The 21,931-nt window shown below is 54.5% G+C and overlaps 1 protein-coding gene across 3 annotated transcripts in view; it reads left to right on the top strand.

Moving 5' to 3' along the window:
* Nucleotides 1–21,931, top strand: part of TBCD (tubulin folding cofactor D) — a 188,891-nt gene that overhangs the window by 18,606 nt on the left and 148,354 nt on the right. For all 3 annotated transcript variants that reach the window (XR_007720228.1, XM_050763665.1, XM_050763666.1), the window contains exons 7-8: nt 3,355–3,487; nt 20,034–20,079. Coding sequence is in view for 2 of the 3 variants with exons in the window: in XM_050763665.1 (XP_050619622.1) it covers nt 3,355–3,487; nt 20,034–20,079 (179 nt within the window). In the remaining variant the exon portion in view is untranslated. The remainder of the gene's footprint in view (nt 1–3,354; nt 3,488–20,033; nt 20,080–21,931) is intronic.

Genomic DNA, 21,931 nt, shown 5'->3' with positions numbered 1-21,931 from the left:
TCCCTCCGTGGGGTCCTGCGGGACACGTGCTGTGGGCCGGGGAGGCAGCGTCCGGGTGCCTGCTCCCTCCGTGGGGTCCTGCAGGACACGTGCTGTGGGCCGGGGAGGCAGCGTCCGGGTGCCTGCTCCCTCCGTGGGGTCCTCCGGGAGACGTGCTGTGGGCCGGGGAGGCAGCGTCCGGGTGCCTGCTCCCTCCGTGGGGTCCTCCGGGAGACGTGCTGTGGGCCGGGGAGGCAGCGTCCGGGTGCCTGCTCCCTCCGTGGGGTCCTCCGGGAGACGTGCTGTGGGCCGGGGAGGCAGCGTCCGGGTGCCTGCTCCCTCCGTGGGGTCCTCCGGGAGACGCGAGCGCGCTGGCTCCGGATCCGGGCGGACTCCTGGCGAGACACCGCAGCGCCACCTAGTGCGGGATGAGCAGGTGCTTCTCGGCCGAGCCAGTTTCAGCGCAGAACCCGTGAGCCTGGGGTCCGGGAGAGGGGGTGCCCGGGCGTCGGTGCCTTGGAGCCTTTTTCCCCCTTGGTCTCGCACGCCGATTCGCAGTGTTTGAGAATGGCGGATGCCGTCAGTGGAAGAGCTCTTAACAGTTGCTTGGCTGGTTCCTGGACACCTCCCAGACTCACCGCAGGTTCTGAGTTTCCTGTACTTCTCAGACCCCTTTTTGGTGTGGGGCTTGTTACAAGTCAGGCCAGGGCTGCGAGGGGTCCTGTGCCAGCGTTTGTCTGTGGTGCGAGTTCGTTTTCTGCTCTCCAGGGAGGAGCAGCCTGCTCTCGCCCACTCTGCTCTCAGGATTGGATGCTTCTCCCTGTAGCACTGGCGGCTGTACAGCTGCGCCCGTCTCCCTTGACGAACCGAGCTTGCCAACATCCATAGCCTTGTAGGTGACTCTTGGTGTTACATTGTTGATAGAACATGCAGATTGAGTGCTGCTTTAGAAACCCTTTAATAGAAAATATGCCTTTCGCCAGGCGCAGTGGCTCATGCCTGTAATCTCAGCACTTTGGGAGGCTGAGACAGGCGGATCGCCTGAGGTTCGGAGTTCAAGACCAGCCTTACCAACATGGAGAAACTCCGTCTCTACTAAAAATACAAGATTAGTTGGGCGTGGTGACACGTGCATGTAATCCCAGCTACCCGGGAGGCTGAGGGAGGAGAATTGCTTGAACCCAGGAGGTGGAGGTTGCGGTGAGCCGAGATCGTGCCACTGCCCTCCAGCCTGGGCAACAAGAGCGAGACTCCGTCTCAAAAAAAAAAAAAAAAAAAGAAAAGAAAAAAAAATATGCCTTTATTCTTTTTTTTTTTTTTTTTTGAGACGGAGTCTTGCTCTGTCGCCCAGGCTGGAGTGCAGTGGCCGGATCTTAGCTCACTGCAAGCTCCGCCTCCCGGGTTCACGCCATTCTCCTGCCTCAGCCTTCGGAGTAGCTGGGACTACAGGCGCCCGCCACCTCGCCCGGCTAGTTTTTTGTATTTTTAAGTAGAGACGGGGTTTCACCGTGTTAGCCAGGATGGTCTCGATCTCCTGACCTCGTGATCCGCCCGTCTCGGCCTCCCAAAGTGCTGGGATTACAGGCTTGAGCCACCGCGCCCGGCCCCTTTATTCTAATAGATTACTTCTTTTTTTTTTTTTGATACGGAATTTTGCTCTTTTTGCCCAGGCTGGAGTGCAGTGGCATGATCTCGGCTCACTGCAACCTCCACCTCCCGGGTTCAAGCGATTCTCCTGCCTCAGCCTCCCGGGTAGCTGGGATTACATGCACCTGTCACCACGCCCAGCTAATTTTTGTATTTTTAGTAGAGACAGGGTTTCACCATGTTGACCAGGCTGGTCTTGAACTCCTGACCTCGTGATCCACCCGCCTCAGCCTCTCAAAGTGCTGGGATTACAGGCGTGAGCCACTGCGCCCAGCGCATTTTTTTTCAGATAGCTATTTTTCTGATTATGAAAGGCAGGAATGGCAGGCATGGTGGTTCCTCCGTCTCCTGGCCCGCCCAAGTGTCCCTTCTGGGAAGTGGCCCCGTCGCTGTTGAGGGAGCGCGTCGTGCCTCCCTCCTGGCATCACTGCCGTCTCCTTCCCTCCCCCCCCGTAAAGATGTGGCCAAGATGCCAGTCAGACCTGCTGGCTTGGCCTGAAGAGGAGGCGGGCAGGCTTGGTCCTGCCCCCAGCACCTCTCCCACTCGGCTGCCCTGCTTCCGACCACATTGTCTTTGCATTTCTTGAGTTCCCTTGGCTCCCTTCTGCCCTGGGCCCTGGCTCTCCAGCTTCCCTGGGCAGCAGCACTTTCCTACCAGGTTTTTAGCGCCCCTCGTTGAGCTCTCTGGCTTCCCGTCTTCTCTCTAACCAGGGCGTGCCCTCCCCCCATTTCCTTCGTGACATTTCTTTGCACTTTGGAAGTCCCCAGCTGTTTGCCATTTCTTTCCAGAGTGTCAGCTGTGGGAGGGAAGAGCCTTGTATGTTCTCTGAGTGGCAGTGCCAGTCTCAATCATGGAGGCAGAGCTGGGGGCCTGGTCTGTGAACCGCTGGTGGAGAAATAAGGAGGATTCGGGCTAATTAGCTGGGCATGGTGGTGGGCGCCTGTAGTCCCAGCTACTTGGGAGGCTAGGCAGGAGAATTGCTTGAACCCAGGAGGCAGAGGTTGCATTGAGCCGAGATCATGTCACTGCACTCCAGCCTGGGTGACAACACGAGACTCCATCTCAAAAAAAAAAAGGAGGACTTGGGGTTTTGGTTTGGGAGCTCTGTGTGCTCAGGATGCCCTCTGCTGAGGCCAGGCTGCAAGAGGGGTGGGGAGTGTGAGCAGTCCCTGGAACATGAGGCCGATTCCAGCTGGGAAGACTTTCATGGGGCTACACGAGTGGCTGGTTGTGGAAACAGGCCTGTGCACATGACCCATGGCAGGTGCGGGGGAGGGAGGTCGAAGGGGCTTGGGGCCAAGCCTTGCACATGGGCACGATGTCCTGAGGTTAAGGGATGCAGAGTTGGGTCCAGGGAGGAGGGAGGGGCTGAAAAGTGGGAAGGGGCTCCCTGGCGGTAATGGGGACAGGTAAAACTGGGGGGGATGGTGGGGGCAGGTGGGAGGGGATGGACAGTAGGCCTGGGTGCAACCTGAGAGGTTGTGGTGGAGAACCAGCTGCTGAGGGCCCTGGTCAGGGTAGTGACTTGGTTTCTAGGGTTGGAGAGAGGAGGAACTAGCTGGAGGAGGACGGGACTCAGTACAGAGCTGGTGTCTTGCTGTAAGGTGCGTGAGGTGGGAGGGTGTAAGGAGGGGGTGTGTGTGGGGTGGGCTGGTGAGGCGTGGGCGAGGTCTCAGTGCTGAGGCCTTGGCTGAGCTGCAGCTTGTGTTTTTATTTCCTTTTGGCAGATTTATCACACGTCCTGATGTCAAGCGGAGCAAGATGGCTGAGTTCCTGGACTGGAGCCTGTGCAACCTGGCCAGTTCCTCCTTCCAGACCCTCCAGGGGGTCATCACCATGGACGGGATGCTGCAGGCCCTGGTAAGTGCTGCCCGCAGGGGCTGTGGAGGTAGCAGGGAAATGACACCTTACATGGGGACCACAGAATGATGTTACCTGTGGTTCCGTATTGATGCCAGTGGAACCCCGTGGGATTGATGTAACCGGGTCAGGGTCTTAAGGGGCAGTTTCCTTCTCCCACTGCTGTGGGTCCTGCCTCAGGCCGGGCTGGTTTGTGCGTTGGTGCTGGTGGATGGGCCTGGAGCCCCACCCGTCGCCAGCAGAGGGCAGTGGTGCCACGCAGCTGGGGCTCCCTGCGGTAGGCTTCCCCGCACCTGGTCTCCTGCTTAGTTCCTGTGTCAAGTGCAGAGGTTGAATGAGCTCTAATAAAACGAGGTGGGTGAGTTGAAACTTGATGCTGTTCCTTTGCACTGGGCTTGGGTTGGATGTTCCTGACTGCTTCGTTTGGATACAGACCCTGCCCTCTGCCTGCAGGTGTCTGGTTGGTGCCCTGGCTGCAGCCCTTTGCCAACCCTTTCCCTCCCTTTCGCTCCGGCTGTCTCTTGTGTTACCTTTTCTTGTGCTAACGAGGAGGAAAGATCAAGTCTCAGAAGAGGGCGAAGCCTCTTTTGGGTCAGCCTTCTGGAGGGGGAGCCAGCACCTGCTGTGGCCGTTGGCGCGATGGGTTCAGCACCTTCCTCTCTCTTTCATTACAGCAGGTCCTCACTTCTCATCCTTGTCTCACGCTGTGGAGCCTGTGGTCCCTCTGAGGAGCAGGGCACTTTGTTCTTCTTGTTTAAAATATATTTTTTATAGAGACAGGGTCTGGCTATGTAGGCCAGGGTAGTCTTGAACTCCTGTCCTCAAGTGATCCTCCTGCCTTTGTGATTCTCCCAAAGTGCTGGGATTACAGGCCTGAGCCTTCATGCCTAGAAGGACACTTTGGAGTGCATTTTAGGGCAGATGACGAGTGCCACCTCGTGGTGGCATCCTCCTGTCCGCGGCGTCATCCTGGCCGTGGCAGGTTCTGCCGGGGAGCGGGAGGCCGTCAGCTGGGTGAAGGGTGGGGGCCATGGGAGTGATAACCTGGGGTGGGGGCGTACGTTTCTTGAGGGGGAATTGGGAAGTGTCCTCAATGTCTGCTGCTTCCCGGTCATGCTGCCATGGTCTTCAGGAGGGCAGCCCTTCAGATGAGGAGAAGGTTTCAGACGTGTGAGAGAAAACTGCAGACGTGTTTCCCGGAGCCTGTGCTCTGCCCAGGTGATGTCTGTTTTCTTCAGGCCTCCCGTCAACCTCCACATGAATGTGACAGATTCAGCAGTTTTCAGAAGTTAAGATATAATTCACATACCACAAGTAGTTCATCCTTCTAAGGGAAATAATTCTGTACTTCTTAGTATATTCACAAAGCTATGCACTTCAGGACACTGTCATCACCCTGGAAGAAACTGTGATCGTACCAAGCAGTCCCTCCCTCACCCTCCCCAGCCCCCGTAGCCGTGGATCCATGTTCTGTCCCTGTGGACTTGCTGGTTGTGGACATCTTACCTTGCCAGAGTCGTACGCCGCACGGCCTTCTGCGTCTGGCCTTCGCTGAGCCCGACGTGTCCAAGGTTCATCCGTGTTGAGGTGCTGTCAGTGCATCGTTCCCTTTATTCCTTAATCATGTGCCAGTGTATGGGTATTTTCTGCTGTTACAAATTATACCGTTAACAACTTTCATGTGCAAGTTTTTGTTTAAACTTAATGCTTTCAGGCTGGGTGTGGTGGCTCACGCCTGTAATCCCAGCACTTTGGGAGGCTGAGGCAGGCAGATTACTTGAGGTCAGGAGTTCGAGACCAGCCTGGCCAACATGGTGAAACCCCATCTCTACTAAAAATACAAAAAATAGCCGGGCATGGTGGTGCGGGCCTGTAATCCCAGCTACTCTGGAGGTTGATGCAGGAGAATTGCTTGAACCTGGGAGGCAGAGATTGAGTGAGCTGAGATCATGCCACCAGCCTGGGCGACAGAGCAAGACTCTGCCAGGAGAAAAAACAAAACAAACACAACTTAATGCTTTCAGTACCTTGGGTACATAGCACTAGGTTTTAATAAAATTTTAAGCAAAATTTGGAATGTTTCCATCTTTCTGAAGTCTTTAAGATTTTTCTGGTGGCGTACCTGCCGTGCTGATGAAATAGAGGACCTGCTCGTGCCAGGCATTTTTGGGCGTTGCAGGTACAGATGTGCCATCTGCGTCCCCAGGTGCCCCTCATTCTGGCCACGCTGGGGCAGTGTCCTCAATGTCTAAAGAGGATTCATTGCTGTCTAAAGAGGGTTCATTGCTGTCGTGGAGGTCAGGGCAGGCTGAGGCTGGCCTTGGAGGGTACGGGGGTGGAGGGGTAGGGCAGGGAGGATGCTGGTCTCAGATGTGCCCACGTTGGTCCATGGATCCTCAGGGAATGTGCATTTATGTTTTAGGCAATTCTGGTAAAGGTGGTGGATACACATGGTTAATTTGAAATTTAGGTGCAGTTGGATTCTTCATTTTTTTGCCTTGAGTCCCACTGAGGAAACGTGAAGAAGGGGAAGATGGCAGTGGCCAGCAGGGGGTTCCTGGGATTCCGGTAGCTTCACCCTCATGTTGTGATGCTGGGTGCATGGACAGCCTCCCACATGACCAAGGACGTGCTCTCAGGGCCCTAAGACCCCAGAAGAACGGGCCGCCAGCACCAAGAAGTATGACATGCGTGTGGAAGACCATGAGCCTTACCTGGCTGGTAGCATGGGGTGTGGTACCTGCCGCAGCTCTCTGACCCGTCGCAGCGGGAGGGGGTCCCTGCTGTGTGACTGGGACCACTGGACCCCAACCATCGCAGCGGGAGGGGGTCCCTGCCGTGTGACTAAGACCACTGGACCCCAACCATCGCAGCGGGAGGGGGTCCCTGCCGTGTGACTAAGACCACTGGACCCCAACCATCGCAGCGGGAGGGGGTCCCTGCTGTGTGACTAAGACCACTGGACCTGACCCATCGCAGCGGGAGGTGGTCCATGCTGTGACTAAGACCACTGGACCCCAACCATCGCAGTGGGAGGGGGTCCATGCTGTGACTGGGACCACCTGGCCTGAGGTTGGACCGGCGAACTGACAATGTTGGCACCTACATGTGTGTCAGGATCCATGTAGATACGTCCCCCGCACCTGTTTCTTGGACTGTCGTGTAAGCAGCTCTTCAGCTTCACAGGCTTCCTGATCATGTTCTGGGTGGGAAGAAGTACCCAGCCTGCCAGCCCGTGGGGCCAAAGCTGTGTCTTTACAATAATCTGCACCTGGAACCGTGGCGATCCCACCAAAGAACCTGTGGCTCACAAGATCTGAGGAGGCTTCCTGGGCTTCTCTGCCCTCTAACTAGGATTTCCTCATCCCTAGAAATTTAACCTTAATGAAATCCCTAATAAAACTCGGTGCTGTGGGGAAAACGTCTCAGGTCAGGAGAGCACACGGGAGGTCTAACAGGATGTGACTAGTGCTGTTGTTTCCAGTGGCTCTGCAGGGAAGGCTGTTAGCCCTGCCCCGAGCGTGGGTGCTGCTTTGGGAGGGGAGGCACATTTGATCTCTGTCCGGTCAGTGTCTGAGACCACCTTTGTCCAGTCGAAAATCTGCACTCTTGACGGGCTTCTGGGGGTCTCCTGCAGCTCTCATCAGCCTGGCCTGGGAGCCTCTCCTTCTCTCCCCTCCCCACCCCATGTTGTTGGGTCAGCAGGATACCCCAGCCTTGGGGCTGGAGCCAGCTGTGGCTGCCCAGGGACTTGTAGGCAGTTGAGGCACACCGGCTCCTGGCCAGGCTGGCTGTGGGAGAGGCAGCCTCCTGGTGAGGGGCTGTGGGCCACTGCGTTCAGGCTGCCTTGGAGGGCTCCACGGTGCATCCTGGCGGTGTTCCCTGGGCACAGGGCTCCGAGTCCTTCTTGGCTTGGGAAGGTCATGTGGCCACGTGTGTCTAGTTCTGCAGCTTCTTTGTCTGCGGGTTCGGTTCTTTACTTTTTTTTTTTTTTTTGATGATTTTGCTGGTTTTCTCTAGATTGTTCCCAAGTTTTCTGTTCCTCCATCGCAAGGTGGGAGGTGCGCGGTGCACAGCCTGGATGTGGAATACCCAAAGGGCGGGTGGGCGGGCCAGCTCGCTGCCCCTTTCCCCTGCCAGCTGCTGGGACAGGTGGAATTCCTGTAGCAAAATCAAGCCAGCCAGGAGTGGGGAAGGGCTTTTTACTTTGACATCTCCAAGTTCCACGTTGAGGTGGAGAGAAGTTCGTTTTTCCCCTTCCTCCCAAGGTGTGAAAAGGTTTTCTCAAAGGCGTAGGAAGCCGAGCCTTCTGTCACCCCCAGCATGTGCTGGCACAGAGTGAGGCGTGCTGTCCCTGCTGTTTGGTGCAGAGCACCCAGGCAGTTTGGCACCAGCACCTCACAGCTATGCAGAGATTTGCCCTCAGCGAGAGTGAGTAATTGTCTGACGCAGCCGGCTGAAATCCCTGGGAAGGGGATGAATGAAACTGCCGTGAAGCAACGCCTGGCAGGGCTGGGCTTCTGGCAGCTCCTGGGGCTGGCGTGTCCCTTCCAGAGCGTCTGAAGCCCTGGGCGGCTGCTGGAGAATCTCGAGTCTTTCCAGAGCCATGCGTGTTGTTTCCTTCTCTCTCTTTGAAGGGTCCGTTTGGTCTGATCCGGGTGGCCCCAGCAGGAGGAAGTCGTGCTGGGTGCTGAGCGGGCGGGAGGTTTCACCCTGGGCTTGGCAGAGCTGCAGGCAGAGGCCGGGTGCCCGCCGTGCATGATGAAACTCGCAGGCGAATTCTGCTTAGGGTTTCATCTGTTTCCTTTGATGCACTTGGCTTCATTGTCATCCACCTGTTCATTACTGTGGGCGAAACAGGTGAACTCTCAACAAGTACCGTCGAAACCAGGATCTGATCTTCATTTCCCTCGAAGCATAGTTCCCTTGCAGTGAGGGTTTTTAGCTCCTGTGGGAGGGAAGCTAGTGTTTGGCAATGTAACTTCCCTGGAAGGCCCCTGTACTCCAGCTCTAAAAACACCCTTTGGGTTAGTCCCACTTTAAGCATTAAGATTAATGCAACTTGAGGAAATTCAAGGAAGGAGAAAAACACATTAAAAATGGAAAATGGGCTGGGTGCGGTGGCTCATGCCTGTAATCCCAGCACTTTGGGAGGCCGAGGCAGGTGGATCACTTGAGGCCAGGAGTTTGATACCAGCCTGGCCAACGTGGTGAAACCCTGTCTCTACTAAAAATATAAAATATTAGTTGGGCTGATGGTGGGGCGCGCCTGTAATCCCAGCTACTTGGGAGGCTGGGAGAATCGCTTGAACCCGGGAGGCAGAGGTTACAGTGAGCCAAGATCGTGCCACTGCCCTCCAGCCTGGGCGACAGAGCAAGACTCCATCTAAAAAAAAAATTGACAAAAAGGAAAATGGCTGTCATTTGCATGTGTGACTCCGCTTGCTGATTGATAGTTGTGCTCTCTTGGTTGTGCGCTCTTTGATTGGAAGAGTGTTGACTGTATGGCGTGGGTTTCTCCCTGTGTGTTCTCACAATGGCTGGGAGGCGGCGGCAGGGCAGGGGACTCGGACTGTGAGTCGGGGCTGTTGACAATGGAAGTGGTAATAGGATACTCTTCCCCTTATCGGCTGTTAGGCTCGAGTGTCCCCTTCGCAGTGCGGTTTCTTTTTATTTTTATCATTGACAAAAGCACAACTCTTGTTAAAGGATAAAATAGTCACAAACAACAGCATTAAAAACCAAGAAAGCCAGAGAACACTGGCACCGTCAGCCTCACCCCCAGCTCCTGCTGGGCACTTGTGAAGAGAGGCACTGAAGCCACTCTGCTTTTTTATAGTTAATAAAAGCAGTCAGGTCTCCGAGTAGGAGTGGTTGTGGCCCAGAGTGCGTGGGCCGGGACCGGGGCTCGAGCCGCTGTGAGCTCTGCTGAGGCCCTTTGCTGACTCCGGCTCTCCTGTGACCCGAGGCAAGGGTGAGCACCAACGCCCGCCCCACCTGGGAGGGAAGGGGCAGGCCTCTCACTGGGAGGTTGGGGTGAGGCTAATTAGCACAGTCACAGTCTTTGAAGGTGAAAGAAGACAGCTGATTATCTAAAACGTTTCTCATTTAGGCTGTGATTTCTTTTCAGATTTGGAGAACAGCACCCTACTGTTCCATTCAGGCCAGAGGAAGATGACCACGTGGCCCTTTTTAGTTGTAGTGCTCTCTTGGGGCAAGGTTTTGGATGGAAGCAATGGGGCAGGAGCTGTCTGAATGTGGGTACTTTCCAGAGATCTTGCTCCTGTAGCGTTGGGGTGAAACGAGGTGCCCCAGGCCACACTGGTTCAGTTTCCTCGTGGCGTTAAGTAAAGACCTGGAGCAGCAGCTGACACTTGTTTCGCATTGCTCAGCATTTTATGTGGGGCGGGCACAGTGGTGTGAGTCTCACAGAAACCTGCGTGGTGAGCCGCACGCCTTTGTTCCTGTCAGCCCTGGCCCATCCCTGCCGAGGTGGCACGACCTGCTCTCACAGGCAGCCTGGCGCGGGGTCATGTGCTAGACGGGGAGGGGGCTGGGTGGGTCACCAGCCTTACCCCCCTCAGTTCTTAGTGAGGAACAGACAGGCAGAGAGCTGGATGGTGCGCCAGGCTGGGCTGGTGCTGAGTGGGCTAGAGCTGGGTGTCAGTGGCCCATGACCCAGTCATCCTGGCCTGTGGCCTCTGTGCAGGATGGGGTGCCCCTGCCCCTCACCTGCCCCGCCCTCACCCGTGCCCCAGTCATCGTGGCCTGTGGCCTCTGTGCAGGATGGGGTGCCCCTGCCCCCTTTCCTGCCCCGCCCTCACCCGTGCCCCAGTCATCCTGGCCTGTGGCCTCTGTGCAGGATGGGGTGCCCCTGCCCCTCACCTGCCCCGCCCTCACCCGGCTCACAGGCCCGCGATGCCTGACTGCCCACGCAGTCACCTTAGAGGCACCTTCCCTCTAAGGCAGATGTCCCTCAGGCTTTGGCCCTGGCTATTGATATCTCAGCTCTGATTCACCCTTGACCTTTATTTCCTGATTTCTGTCCTTGGCTCTCGAGCCCTCCTCCTGTGGACCTGTTGGGTACACGTGTGACGCTTCAGAACCCGCAAGTCCCAGGTCACACTTGTTGGACCGTCACTTTCCCCTCTCGGCCTGTTTACTCGGGAGCCCAGCAACAAACGGGAGCTTCTGTGCTGCTGTCCATGCATGTGGCCCAGGAGCCAGGCTCATCCCTGGGACACCGTGTTCCTCCCGCTGTCTGCTCACGCCCGTCTGTGTAGATGTGGCTCTAACATGTCTCTTTCCTGGTTCATTGCTCATCTGTTCTCACGTGGCTGTGCCGCCAGCCTGTCCTGGGGGTCCTCGTCCCAGCACGTGGCTCTATGCTTTATGTCATCCTGAGTCTGCCCTGCTCTGCCGCCTGGTCCAGATGGGAGCCATTTCCCTCTGAAATGTTCCCTCTGGAGGCGCTGGGCTCCCCGACTAGCCTCCTGCCTCTCCTGTGGCCGTCGGCTGCAGTAAAGGTGCTGGTAGAGGGTGTGAGCCTTCTGTTCATAGAGTGCCAGGCTCCGTCCCATGCTGCCTCTGTGCCCTTGATGCTGGCAGCACACCTGCTGTCCTGTGGCCTGGGTAAAGGGTGGCCTCGGAAGCCTGTGGCCTGGGTAAAGGGTGGCCTCATCTTGGCCTCAGAAACAGTAGGGCTCAGGCTGTGGCCCACGCCTGGGGCTCCCCAGCCCCGCCGTGTGTCCTGGTGTCTTTGCTTGGCTCGCCGGCCTCCGTGGGCTCCCCAGGCGGCAGGCGGCTCTCAGCCATGCTCTCCGTCCTCATGCTTTGTTTATGCCCTGGCAGAGCTGCTCAGGTGGCCAGCCCATGGGACCCCTGTGCACCCTGCTGCTCCCAGCGTATGTCAGCAGCGCCATCCGGGAGATGTGGCATCAGCACAGCCTTGTCCTTGTCTCTGCCCGTTCTTCCTTCCTTGCCTTTATGTGTCTCCTTTTTTCTCTTCCACACGGGGTCCACAGGGGATAGCCACATCCCCTGGCCTCTTGGTTGGTGGATCTTCCTCCTCCTGCTGGGCTCAGAGCTGTGCCACCCCCACCTGCACTGCAGAGAACCTCAGACCCCTCTCTGACTTGAGACGCTGGAGCCTTAGCCCCCTGCTTCCCAGGCCAGCGACCCTTCAGGTCCCTGCAAAGCCACTGCTTTTCGTGGTCTCTTCTGCTGCCGCTGAGCCCGTGGGCTGCTTGGTGGCTTGGGAGCTACATATAATTGTATTTTGTCTGGTTTGTTTTCAGGCTTTCTGTGGCGGGAACTGTGTCTCTTGCATCTTTTTTTTTTTTTTTTTTTTTTTTGAGACGGAGTCTCGCTCTGTCCCCCAGGCTGGAGTGCAGTGGTGCCATCTCGGCTCACTGCATGCTCCACCTCCCGGGTTCACATCATTCTCCTGCCTCATTCTCCCAAGTAGCTGGGACTACGGGCGCCCTCCACCAGGCCCGGCTAATTTTTTTTGTATTTTAGTAGAGATGGGGTTTCACTGTGTTAGCCAGGATGATCTTGATCTCCTGACCTCGTAATCTGCCTGCCTCGGCCTCCCAAAGTGCTGGGATTACAGGCGTGAGCCACTGTGCCCGGCTGTCTCTTGCATCTTTTATGTATCAGTACGTTGGGCAAATGGGAGATGCATGATGGGTGTTTTTTGGTTAATTGAGAAATGGTTAATTTTATGTAAAAGCATAAATAGTGATAACAGAACTATATTTGGGAGGGACTAGACTTCTAAAATTGGGTTCTGTCTGTAAGGCTAATCTTCCCTTTCCCTTTTCTTCATCTTTCCTGCTCACAGGTTTTCTTTTGATATTGTGGAGATTGCTGTGTGTGACTGCGTTTTTGCTGCTGTTAGAAGTTCATTCTTTTTTTCTTTATGAGACAGAGTCTCTGTCACCTGGGCTGGCGTGCAGTGGCACGATCTTGGCTCACTGCAACCTCTGCCTCCTGGGTACAAGCAATTCTCGTGCCTCAGCCTCCTGAATAGCTGGGACTACAGGTGCGTGCCATTATGCCTGGCTACTTTTGTATTTTTAGTGGAGATGGGGTTTCACTATGTTGGCCAGGCTGGTCTCGGACTCCTGACCTCTGGCGACCCACCCATCTTGGGCTCCCAAAGTGCTAAGATTACAGGTGTGAGCCACCATGCTAGGCCCTAGAAATTGATTCTAATCCTTTTAGATCTTGTAGGTTTCCTGTGTTTGAAATTCTTAAATTAACAGGGAATTTTTTTTTTTTTTTTTTTTTTTTTTTGAGACAGAGTCTTGCTTTGTCATCCAGGCTGGAGTGTAGTGGCACAATATTGGCTCACTGCAACCTCTGCCTCTGGGGTTCAAGCGATTCTCCTGCCTCAGCCTCCCAAGTAGCTGGGATCACAGGTGCCGCCACCACACCCAGCTTATTGTATTTTTAGTACAGACGGGGTTTTGCCATGTTGGTCAGGCTGGTCTCAAACTCCTGACCTCAAGTGATCCGCCTGCCTCAGCCTCCCAAAGTGCTGGGATTACAAGCGTGAGCCACTGTGCCTGGCCATGGATCATTAACCTCTTTTCTAGCGTCTTACCTCTGGTGGTTCACGATTAATAAAGGGCTTTTGCGAGCTTTTGTTCGGCCTTGGGAGGTGCGTGGGCTCCCTGCTCCTCTCTCCTGTGGAAACTGTTGCCTTTGGGTGAGGGGTGCACGCCGGAGGTGTCACACACACCTGAACGTGAGCGCAGTCACTGTCACGCAAAGCTGGGCTGTGCAGAATGAGCTTGGAATAGCAATCAGAAGGCTCGGTGATGGCGGATTGTTTAAACTGGAATACTGTAATGCTGCTGTCTGTTTACGGCTGTGAGGTCACTACGTGGGCTGCTGAGAGCATTTTAAAACGCTGAGTGAGTCATGAAATAGTCATGTGTCCCCTAACAGTGGGAGTTAGTCCTGAGAACTGCGTTGTTGGGCAGTGTCATTGTGTGAACACCGTAGCGTGCACTTAAAATAGATGGTGTGGCCTGCTGCACACCCAGGCTCGGTGGTGTGGCCTGCTGCACTCCCAGGCTCGGTGGTGTGGCCTGCTGCACTCCCAGGCTCGGTGGTGTGGCCTGCTGCACACACAGGCCGTGTGGTGTGGCCCTGCTGCTCCCAGGCCGCAAACTCGTACAGCACCTGACTGTGCTGAATACTGCAGGGAACTGTAACACAGTGGTGTTTGCACATCTAAGCACAGAAAAGGTACAGTAAAAATACACTATCAGTTGGGCGCGGTGGCTCACGCCTGCAATCCCAGCACTTTGGGAGGCCGAGGTGGGTGAATCACGAGGTCAAGAGATCGAGACCATCCTAGCCAACATGGGGAAACCCCATCTCTACTAAAAATACAAAAATTAGCTGGGCATGGTGGCGGGCACCTGTAGTCCCAGCAACTTGGGAAGCCAAGGCAGGAGAATTGCTTGAACCCGGGAGGCGGAGGTTGCAGTGAGCCAAGATTGTGTCACTGCACTCCAGCCTGGGCGACAGAGTGAGACTTCGTCTCCAAAAAAAAAAAAAAATTATATATATACACACACACATATATATACTCATATATATACATGTAAATACACATACATATGTAAAATCATTTTATGGGGCCCACTATCATCATGTGGTTCCTCATTGACCAGAATGTTCTATGATGTAGGACTATAGTGCGATACACTGTCATGAACAGATTGATAAATGAGGTGGAGGATGATGCCTGTGAATGACAGACGTAGGAACCACAATCGTCTTGTGTTCCAAGCTCTCTTTGAGGGCTGTGTTGCCTTGGTTTACAGATGAGGACATGGACTGAGGTCAGGGGCTGCCAGGTTGGTACTGGGGTGTGGAGCTGGGCCTTGTGTGGTCCCCACCTGCGAGCGAAGGCGATTAGTGTTTACCTTACAGTCCAAGGTTAGGTGAAAAATAACACCTTGTTCTTGAAAGATAAAAGCTAGATGTGACTATTTCGATCATTGAAGCATTTCTGTGTGAAATTACCTTTGTTTTTTGGTGGCAGTGGCACGATTGCGGCTCACTGCAACCTGCACCTCCTAGGCTCAAGTCATCCTCCCACCTCAGCCTCGTGAGTGGCTGGGATTACCTGTGCACGCCACCACGCCCGGCTAATTTTTGTAGTTTTTGTAGAGATGAGGTCTCGCCATGTTGTCCAGGCTGGTCTCGAACTCTTGGTCTCGAACTCTTGGGCTCAAACAGCCCTCCTGCCTCGGCCTCCCACAGCACTAGAATTCTAGGCATGAGCCACCACACCTGCCTGAAATTAGTTTTCATTTTGATATTTGTTTTCTTAAAATTCTTTATAATTTGCCAGAAATATATTTTGTCAGAAACAGTTATTTTTCACTCTGGGGTTCTGATTCTAATCAGTCATTTACTAATTCAGCAATTAAAATTTTCACTTGTCAATGCCTTTTTTCCTCTGAATGTATGGTGGTCCTGAGGGGGATGCATTGTGCTTGCTCCTGGGGGCGGCGGTGGTCTGGCCTGGCCCCACCTGCGCCACCTGGCCCCACCGTCGGGACAGGCTCTCTTGTTTCCGAGTGCTCTCCCGTCTAGGGCAACCACTGTTCTTTCTTGGGGTGGTGGTGGGGGCTCTCTGAGGTGCCCCTCGCTTTGGTTTTGGCAGGCCAGCAGATGCGCTGGGAGTTGGGATTTTTCTGGGCTCCAGCAGTGGTGTGGTGGGAAGGCTCCTTTCCTGCGCTGCTGCTGAGGGGAGCCTCGGGCGTACCGGTTCCTCCGTGAAGCCTTGTACGTGCTGCGAGGTGCAGCCCGGCGTGGGTTTCACTGCCCTCCAGGAAAGGCCTGGCCCTGGTGGGCTTACTGCAGCGCAGGCACGGACCTGGGGCTGTGCTCTCAAGGGATGCCAGCGGGAAAGGGTGGTTTTGGTGTTGAAGATCCTCTTCCGTGTCTGTCCTGTGGCCTGGGTGTGGCTTTGGACGTGGCTGCCCTCCGTGTGCTGGGCCTGTGGGGCACGGATGCGGCGGTTGTTTCCCAGGATACTGTTTCTTGGTGTGGAGGCAGGACTCCGGATGGCAGAAAGGGGAGCAGCCTCGCCCTCCTCGTCTGCGGAGTCGGCACGGTTACGTGGGGCCACAGGGTGACCTGCTGGCGTGGAGCTAGCGTGGTCTCGGCCTCTGCCTTGGTGCCGGCCGGCCCTCACAGCTTCTCAGAAGCCTGTGTTACCAGCGAGAGCCAAACCTGAGCTGCTGTGGTGTGGGGCCCTTCTCCCAGGGCCTCCCTCGGGTGGAGCTGCTTTTCTTGGCCTAGATTTGGCGGTGCCTGAAGGGAGCCTCAAACCAGCATCTCCTGCTTGGCAGCGGGCGAGCTTGCTCCTGAGTAGCTCGACAGCCTGTGATTTACTGGGCTTGGAGAACATGCCCCGGGGAGGGGAAGCTGGCTCGCACGTTGCAGAGAAGCCAGCTTGGGTGGGTAGCCATGGAAAGGTGGGGTGGGTTAGGATGATTGCTGAGAAACTCCTTTTGTTTGCACCTTGTGCTGTGCTGGTTTCTAGAACAACAAAAACAGACCTGGCGGTCATTCCTCGTTTACTGTGCCGTGGTGGTTTTCTCTAATGCCTGGTGTAATTGCCTCTGTCTAGTATATGCTTTTCAGCAGGTGGTTTTAAGTTGGTTCCCATTATGCTTCCATGAAAGTGGGCTGTGCCCCCCGTTTTATGGCCTAGCTCATGAGCACTCAAAGACCGTTGATGACTAGAATGCGCTCTCTCTGGCCGCGTCCTCCTGCCGACAGGTTCCCCATGCCGCCGCCACACTGATCACTGGCTGCTGCACACTTTCTCAGGCGAAGACAGCCTCACTTTTAAGTGAAATAAATGGGCCGGGCGCGGTGGCTCAAGCCTGTAATCCCAGCACTTTGGGAGGCCGAGACGGGCGGATCACGAGGTCAGGAGATCGAGACCATCCTGGCGAACACGGTGAAACCCCGACTCTACTAAAAAATACAAAAAACTAGCCGGGCGAGGTGGCGGCGCCTGTAGTCCCAGCTACTCGGGAGGCTGAGGCAGGAGAATGGCGAGAACCCGGGAGGTGGAGCTTGCAGTGAGCTGAGATCCAGCCACTGCACTCCAGCCTGGGCGGCAGAGCGAGACTCCGTCTCAAAAAAAAAAAAAAAAAAAAAAAGAAATAAATGGAAACAAAGCCCTGTCTTCATTGACTCGTTCCTCCCGTCGTCCCTTTTGCCCTCCTGAGCCCATGCCTGGGAAAGTGGGTAACTTTTGGGGCTTTTCTCTGTGTGTGCTGACTGCCTAGGAGGCTGCCTGTGCAATTCAGCTGGAAACTGTCCCCAGGGGAGAGAGAAGAGTGAGGAGAAAAATAACCTTTGACCTGTAAACGTGTGGGGTGCTTATGGGGTGATGGTTTCTCCCTTACTGCAGATGGTGGCTGGCCCTGGCCTTGGTGCTGTCTCCTGTGTGTGGCTGGGGACAGCGGAAGCCGGGCTGGGCCTTTCCAGGTGTGGGGCGTCCAGGCGAGTTACAAGAGACGCTGCTTGCTTTTGCGAGAACTCATCACCACTTGTATCTTAGTCTGCTGTTGAGAATGTTGTACTACACTTCGCAGGAATTTAGTAACTAAAGAATGTTCATGTGTGAGGGCACTCTAGGAATTCACCAGTGTCTTGGATTCTTTTTATTTAGTGAGAGAGACCAGATGACGTCTTAGCCCGTTGCCGAGTGACACAGGGGGACGTGTTACCCCGTTGTTGAGAGACACTGGAGAACATGGTAGCCTATTGTTGAGAGAGACCGGGGGACACGCTAGCCTGTTGTTGAGGGAGACCGGGGGACACGCTAGCCTGTTGTTGAGGGAGACCGGGGAACACGCTAGCCTGTTGTTGAGGGAGACCGGGGCACACGCTAGCCTGTTGTTGAGGGAGACCGGGGGACACGCCAGCCTGTTGTTGAGGGAGACCGGGGGACACGCCAGCCTGTTGTTGAGGGAGACCGGGGGACACGCCAGCCTGTTGTTGAGAGAGAACGGGGGACACGCCAGCCTGTTGCCGAGAGAGACTGGGGGACACGCCAGCCTGTTGTTGAGGGATACCAGGGGACACACTTGCCTGTTGTTTTAGGGAGACCGGGGGACATGGTAGCCTGTTGCTGAGAGCGGTTAGTTTTTTCCCAGATCTTCGTCCTGCATCGCTGCACAGCTGCTCTTCTGGTTTAGGTTCTGGCCTTTCCCGCTGGGGTTTTCCAGCAGCCTCTGTAGCGGTCTTCGTTGTTTTAGCGCTTCCTCGTTCATCCCCACGTTCTCCATCCCGCTGCCGTTGGAGTCGGGTCACATGGCCGCGGCTGCAGGTGATGCGGGGGTGCCCTTCGCCTACAGGACGAGATTTCAGCTGCTCCCAGGTTTACTGTTGTGGAACAACGAACCCCACAGCTGGTGGTGTCAGTGACAGCCGCACTCTTGCGTGGAACGACTCTGTGGCCTCGCAGGGTGGGGTGTAGGGGGTGGTTTGTTACTGCCCTTCGATGCCTGGGCCTCTGCTGAGAAGACCACATGGCAGGTGCCTGGAAGGGCTGGGTGCGGCGGAGGCCCTCAACTGAAGCTGGCCCTTCCTGCGTGGCAGTCGGCTTCCCGGAGGGAGTGTCTCGAGGGGCGGTGTCTGGAGAGAGCCTGAAAGAGGGTGCCGGGCTTCCGACCTGAGATGGGAGGTCACTGCCATTGCTCCTGCCTGCCTCTGTTGGTTGTGGCAGTTGGAAGCCTACCAAGGTTGGGGGTGAGGGACCCTTGATTGTCCATCTGGCAAACTGTTCCCCACGGATGTGGCCAGCTGGCCGCTGTGACAGCTTCCCTGTGAAGTTTCCTGTCTTCTTATCCCCCAGGCATGGTTAGGCTTCTTGTTGCACATTAGGTGGGCTTCAGGCCGTCAGCCCACCTCCCAGGGAATTTGAGTGTGTGCTGTGCCCTGCGACTGCCCCCGAACCCTGCCTCCCGTTGAGGGGAGCTCGCCTGTGCCCTACAGTTTCTGCTCAGCAAGTGTTTGCTGTGTAAACCAATGACTTAGGGTTAAAACACATACTAAGTTGGATACATCTGGATTGGTGTGAAGTAATTTAACTTTCAATTTTGTATTTCACACAAGCTAAAGATAGGGAAGAGTTCTTAAAGTGAAATGAGAACTCGTTTTGGGCAAACAAGGATCATCCCCATTCACTTGGTAGGGAACGTGTTACTATCTATTTCCCTAAAAAGAGAGGGGCTAAGTCTCTGACCGCCTTGGTGAATGTGTTATTCTGAGTGGCTCGGTGAGGTGGGTGCTACCACTGCCCCGTTTTACAGACGGGAATGGAATGCAGAGACCCTGCTCTGCTCCGCAGGTGTGCCTGGTTGTCTTCCTGGCTGTCTCCTTTCCGTTTTGCTCATAGGTGTGGGATCTGCTCCGCAGGTGTGACTGGTGGTCTGCGTGGCTTCGCTGCTGCTCTGCTCAGCGCTTAGGAGAGCCTCCCATCGGGCTCCGTGGAGAGAGTCTGAGTCCCCTCTCCTTTTAAGATGTTTCTATTCTACACTTAAGTAAGAGATCAGGCAGTTTACAGGGTTCTAATGCAAGGAAAAGGCGCCAGTATTTAGTGAAAGCCCCTTCACCTTGGCCGAGCAGCCCTGATGGGCGGCACCTGCTGCTTCGTTTTTCCGTGTGGTGGGCGACGGCGAGGACCCAGGCAGGGGTGGCGCGGTGTGTGGTGCAGATGGTCTGAGACAGATGCAGCTCTCACCTTGCCTGTGAGATTCTGTTTTCTGAAGGAAAGGAAATTCATTCGCTTTTTCTTAGAAGGGCTCAGCTCTAGGCTTCTTTGGTTACAGGGCTTGGATATTTATGTGAATCATCAGTTTTGTCCTCCAGACTTTAAAGCAGAAGGTAAAACCTCAGGTTGAGAATTCAGGAGGGCTAGAACCAGTGTTTGAGAGAAAATCTGATATTCCTGTTTGGTCTGATGGACTCCAGGTGTTGACGTCCGTGTGTGTGCGTCGTGGGGACCCGGCTGCCAGGTGTGTGTGTGAGACCCGGGCTGAACCGGTCGCCTTCTCATTTGTTGGTGAAGCATGAATGCAGATGGAAGCCTCTGTGTGAGGCGGTTTGGCTGCAACTTCACTCCTTTGTGTCTTTATTTATACACAGATGCTTTTAAAACCTACTGAGATGTCTTGTTTTTCCAGGCTAGGAGGGCCCTGAACTTAAACCCGGACGTGTTTTGTGATGCCGTGATGAGGGAGGGGTGGAGAGGCTGCAGCCTCCAAGAGGGGACTGGACTTACCATTGCATCCCTGTTTTCAGATGAACTTTTGGGAGATGATTTCACTAGACTCTTACTTACCACGTACAGAAAGCGTTTTCTTTGTTATTAGGTGGTGAGTGTTTAGAATAAAAATTCTGAAAGATGTGATGAATTGTTTTTACAATTTGTGTTTTAAACTTGTATTTGTAACATTAAAAGACTTTTTTTTTTTTTTTTTTTTTTTTTTAGGCACAAATATTTAAACATGGAAAACGTGAAGACTGCTTGCCCTATGGTAAGGTTTTTTTTTTTTATTTTTTTATTTATTTTTATTTTTATTTTTTTGAGGCAGAGTCTCCCTCTGTCGTCCAGGCTGGAGTGCAGTGGCCAGATCTCAGCTCACTGCAAGCTCCGCCTCCCGGGTTTAGGCCATTCTCCCGGCTCAGCCTCCCGAGTAGCTGGGAGTACAGGCGCCCGCCACCTCGCCCGGCTAGTTTTTGTATATTTTTTAGTAGAGACGGGGTTTCACTGTGTTAGCCAGGATGGTCTCCATCTCCTGACCTCGTGATCCGCCCGTCTCGGCCTCCCAAAGTGCTGGGATTACAGGCGTGAGCCACCGCGCCCGCCGGTAAGGTTTATTTTTAAGAGAAGGTATCTTTGTGATGTGAGTTTGCTCATATACAGTCAGGAGTCTCTCCTTCACGTTTTCTTCATAGGTATAGGAACTGTACGTTGCTATGTTTGGACACTGTCTATCATTCTTTCTTTTGTTGTGGGTTTTAGTAACTGGCCTTTTTTTTTTTTTTTTTTTTTGAGACTGAGTCTCTCTCTGTTGCCCAGGCTGGAGTGCAGTGGCACAATCTCGGCTCACTGCAGCCTCCGCCTCCTGGGTTCAAGCAATTCTCCTGCCTCAGCCTCCTGAGTAGCTGGGACTACAGGCGCCTGCTACCACACCCTGCTAATTTTTTGCATTTTTAGTAGAGACGGTGTTTTACCATGTTAGCCAGGATGGTCTCGATCTCCTGACCTTGTGATCCGCCCACCTCAGACTCCCAAAGTTCTGGGATTACAGACATGAGCCACTGCGCCCGGCCTAATTTTTGTATTTTTAATAGAGATGGCGTTTCACCATGTTGGCCAAGCTGGTCTTGAACTCCTGACCTAGTGATCTGCCTGCTTCGGCCTCCCAAAGTGCTGAGATTACAGGCGTCATAACTGGACTTTTCGTCACTTTCCTAGTCCTTTCATAAAGAGGGATTGCTGCTCCCTCCCTCGTGAGGGAGGTCTGGGCAAAGCCTGTGTTATGATCGGAGGTTGGACCTGGCTTTTGGGGCCCGGTAGCAGCCATGTTCCTCTGATAGCCACAGCCACCACCTCTTTTGCCTTCTTCCTAATTCTCTTAATGTATTCTTTTTGAGACTGGGTCTTACTGTGTCTCCCAGGCTGGAGTACCGTGGCATGACACAGCTTGCTGCAGCCTCGACCTCCTGTGCTGAAGCCATCGTCCCACCTCAGCCTCCTGAGTGGCTGGGACTACAGGCGAGCTTTACCATGCCCGACTAATTTGTGTATTTTTTGTAGCAGTGGGGTCTTGCCGTGTTGTCCAGGCTGGTCTTGAGCTCCTGGGCTCAAGTGATCTGCCCTGCCTTGGCCTCCCAAAGTGCTGGGCTTAAAGGTATGAGCTGCCACGTATGGCCCAATTCTGTTAATTTTAGATTGAACCTCGATTTCTGAAAATAAGGGCAGTGTTCCTCTCCATGCAGAGGTTTGCCATCTGGAGAAAGAAACTTCTTAGAGCCTTTGTGTTTTAGAAGCTACTGAATATCAGATTTGAGTAACTTTCTTTTTTTCAAAGTTTTTCATTATGGAAAATTTGAAACATGTATAAAGAAGAGAGAGTGGTGCATACGCCCCGTGTCCCTCTCAGGAGTGTGCGAGTTCTCACGTGCGGCCCGTTTCATCCCTGCACCTTGCAGGAGGGACACGCAGTGCCATCTCACCTGCGTGTGCTTCCATGTATGTCTCTGGAAGGTGGGGCCCTTAATGTCCTCACCACACCTGAAAACGCAGCAGCAGTGCCAGGCCCTGCTGGCGGGAGGAGCGTCCTTGGTGGCGTGAACACAGACCTCCTCCCTCTTGGGCTGTCG

This window comes from Macaca thibetana, chromosome 16, assembly GCF_024542745.1.
Source record: "Macaca thibetana thibetana isolate TM-01 chromosome 16, ASM2454274v1, whole genome shotgun sequence".
NCBI classification, from domain to species: Eukaryota; Metazoa; Chordata; class Mammalia; order Primates; family Cercopithecidae; genus Macaca; species Macaca thibetana.
Note: the sequence above shows the minus strand (reverse complement) of the source record. Positions and strands in the feature narration are given on the sequence as shown.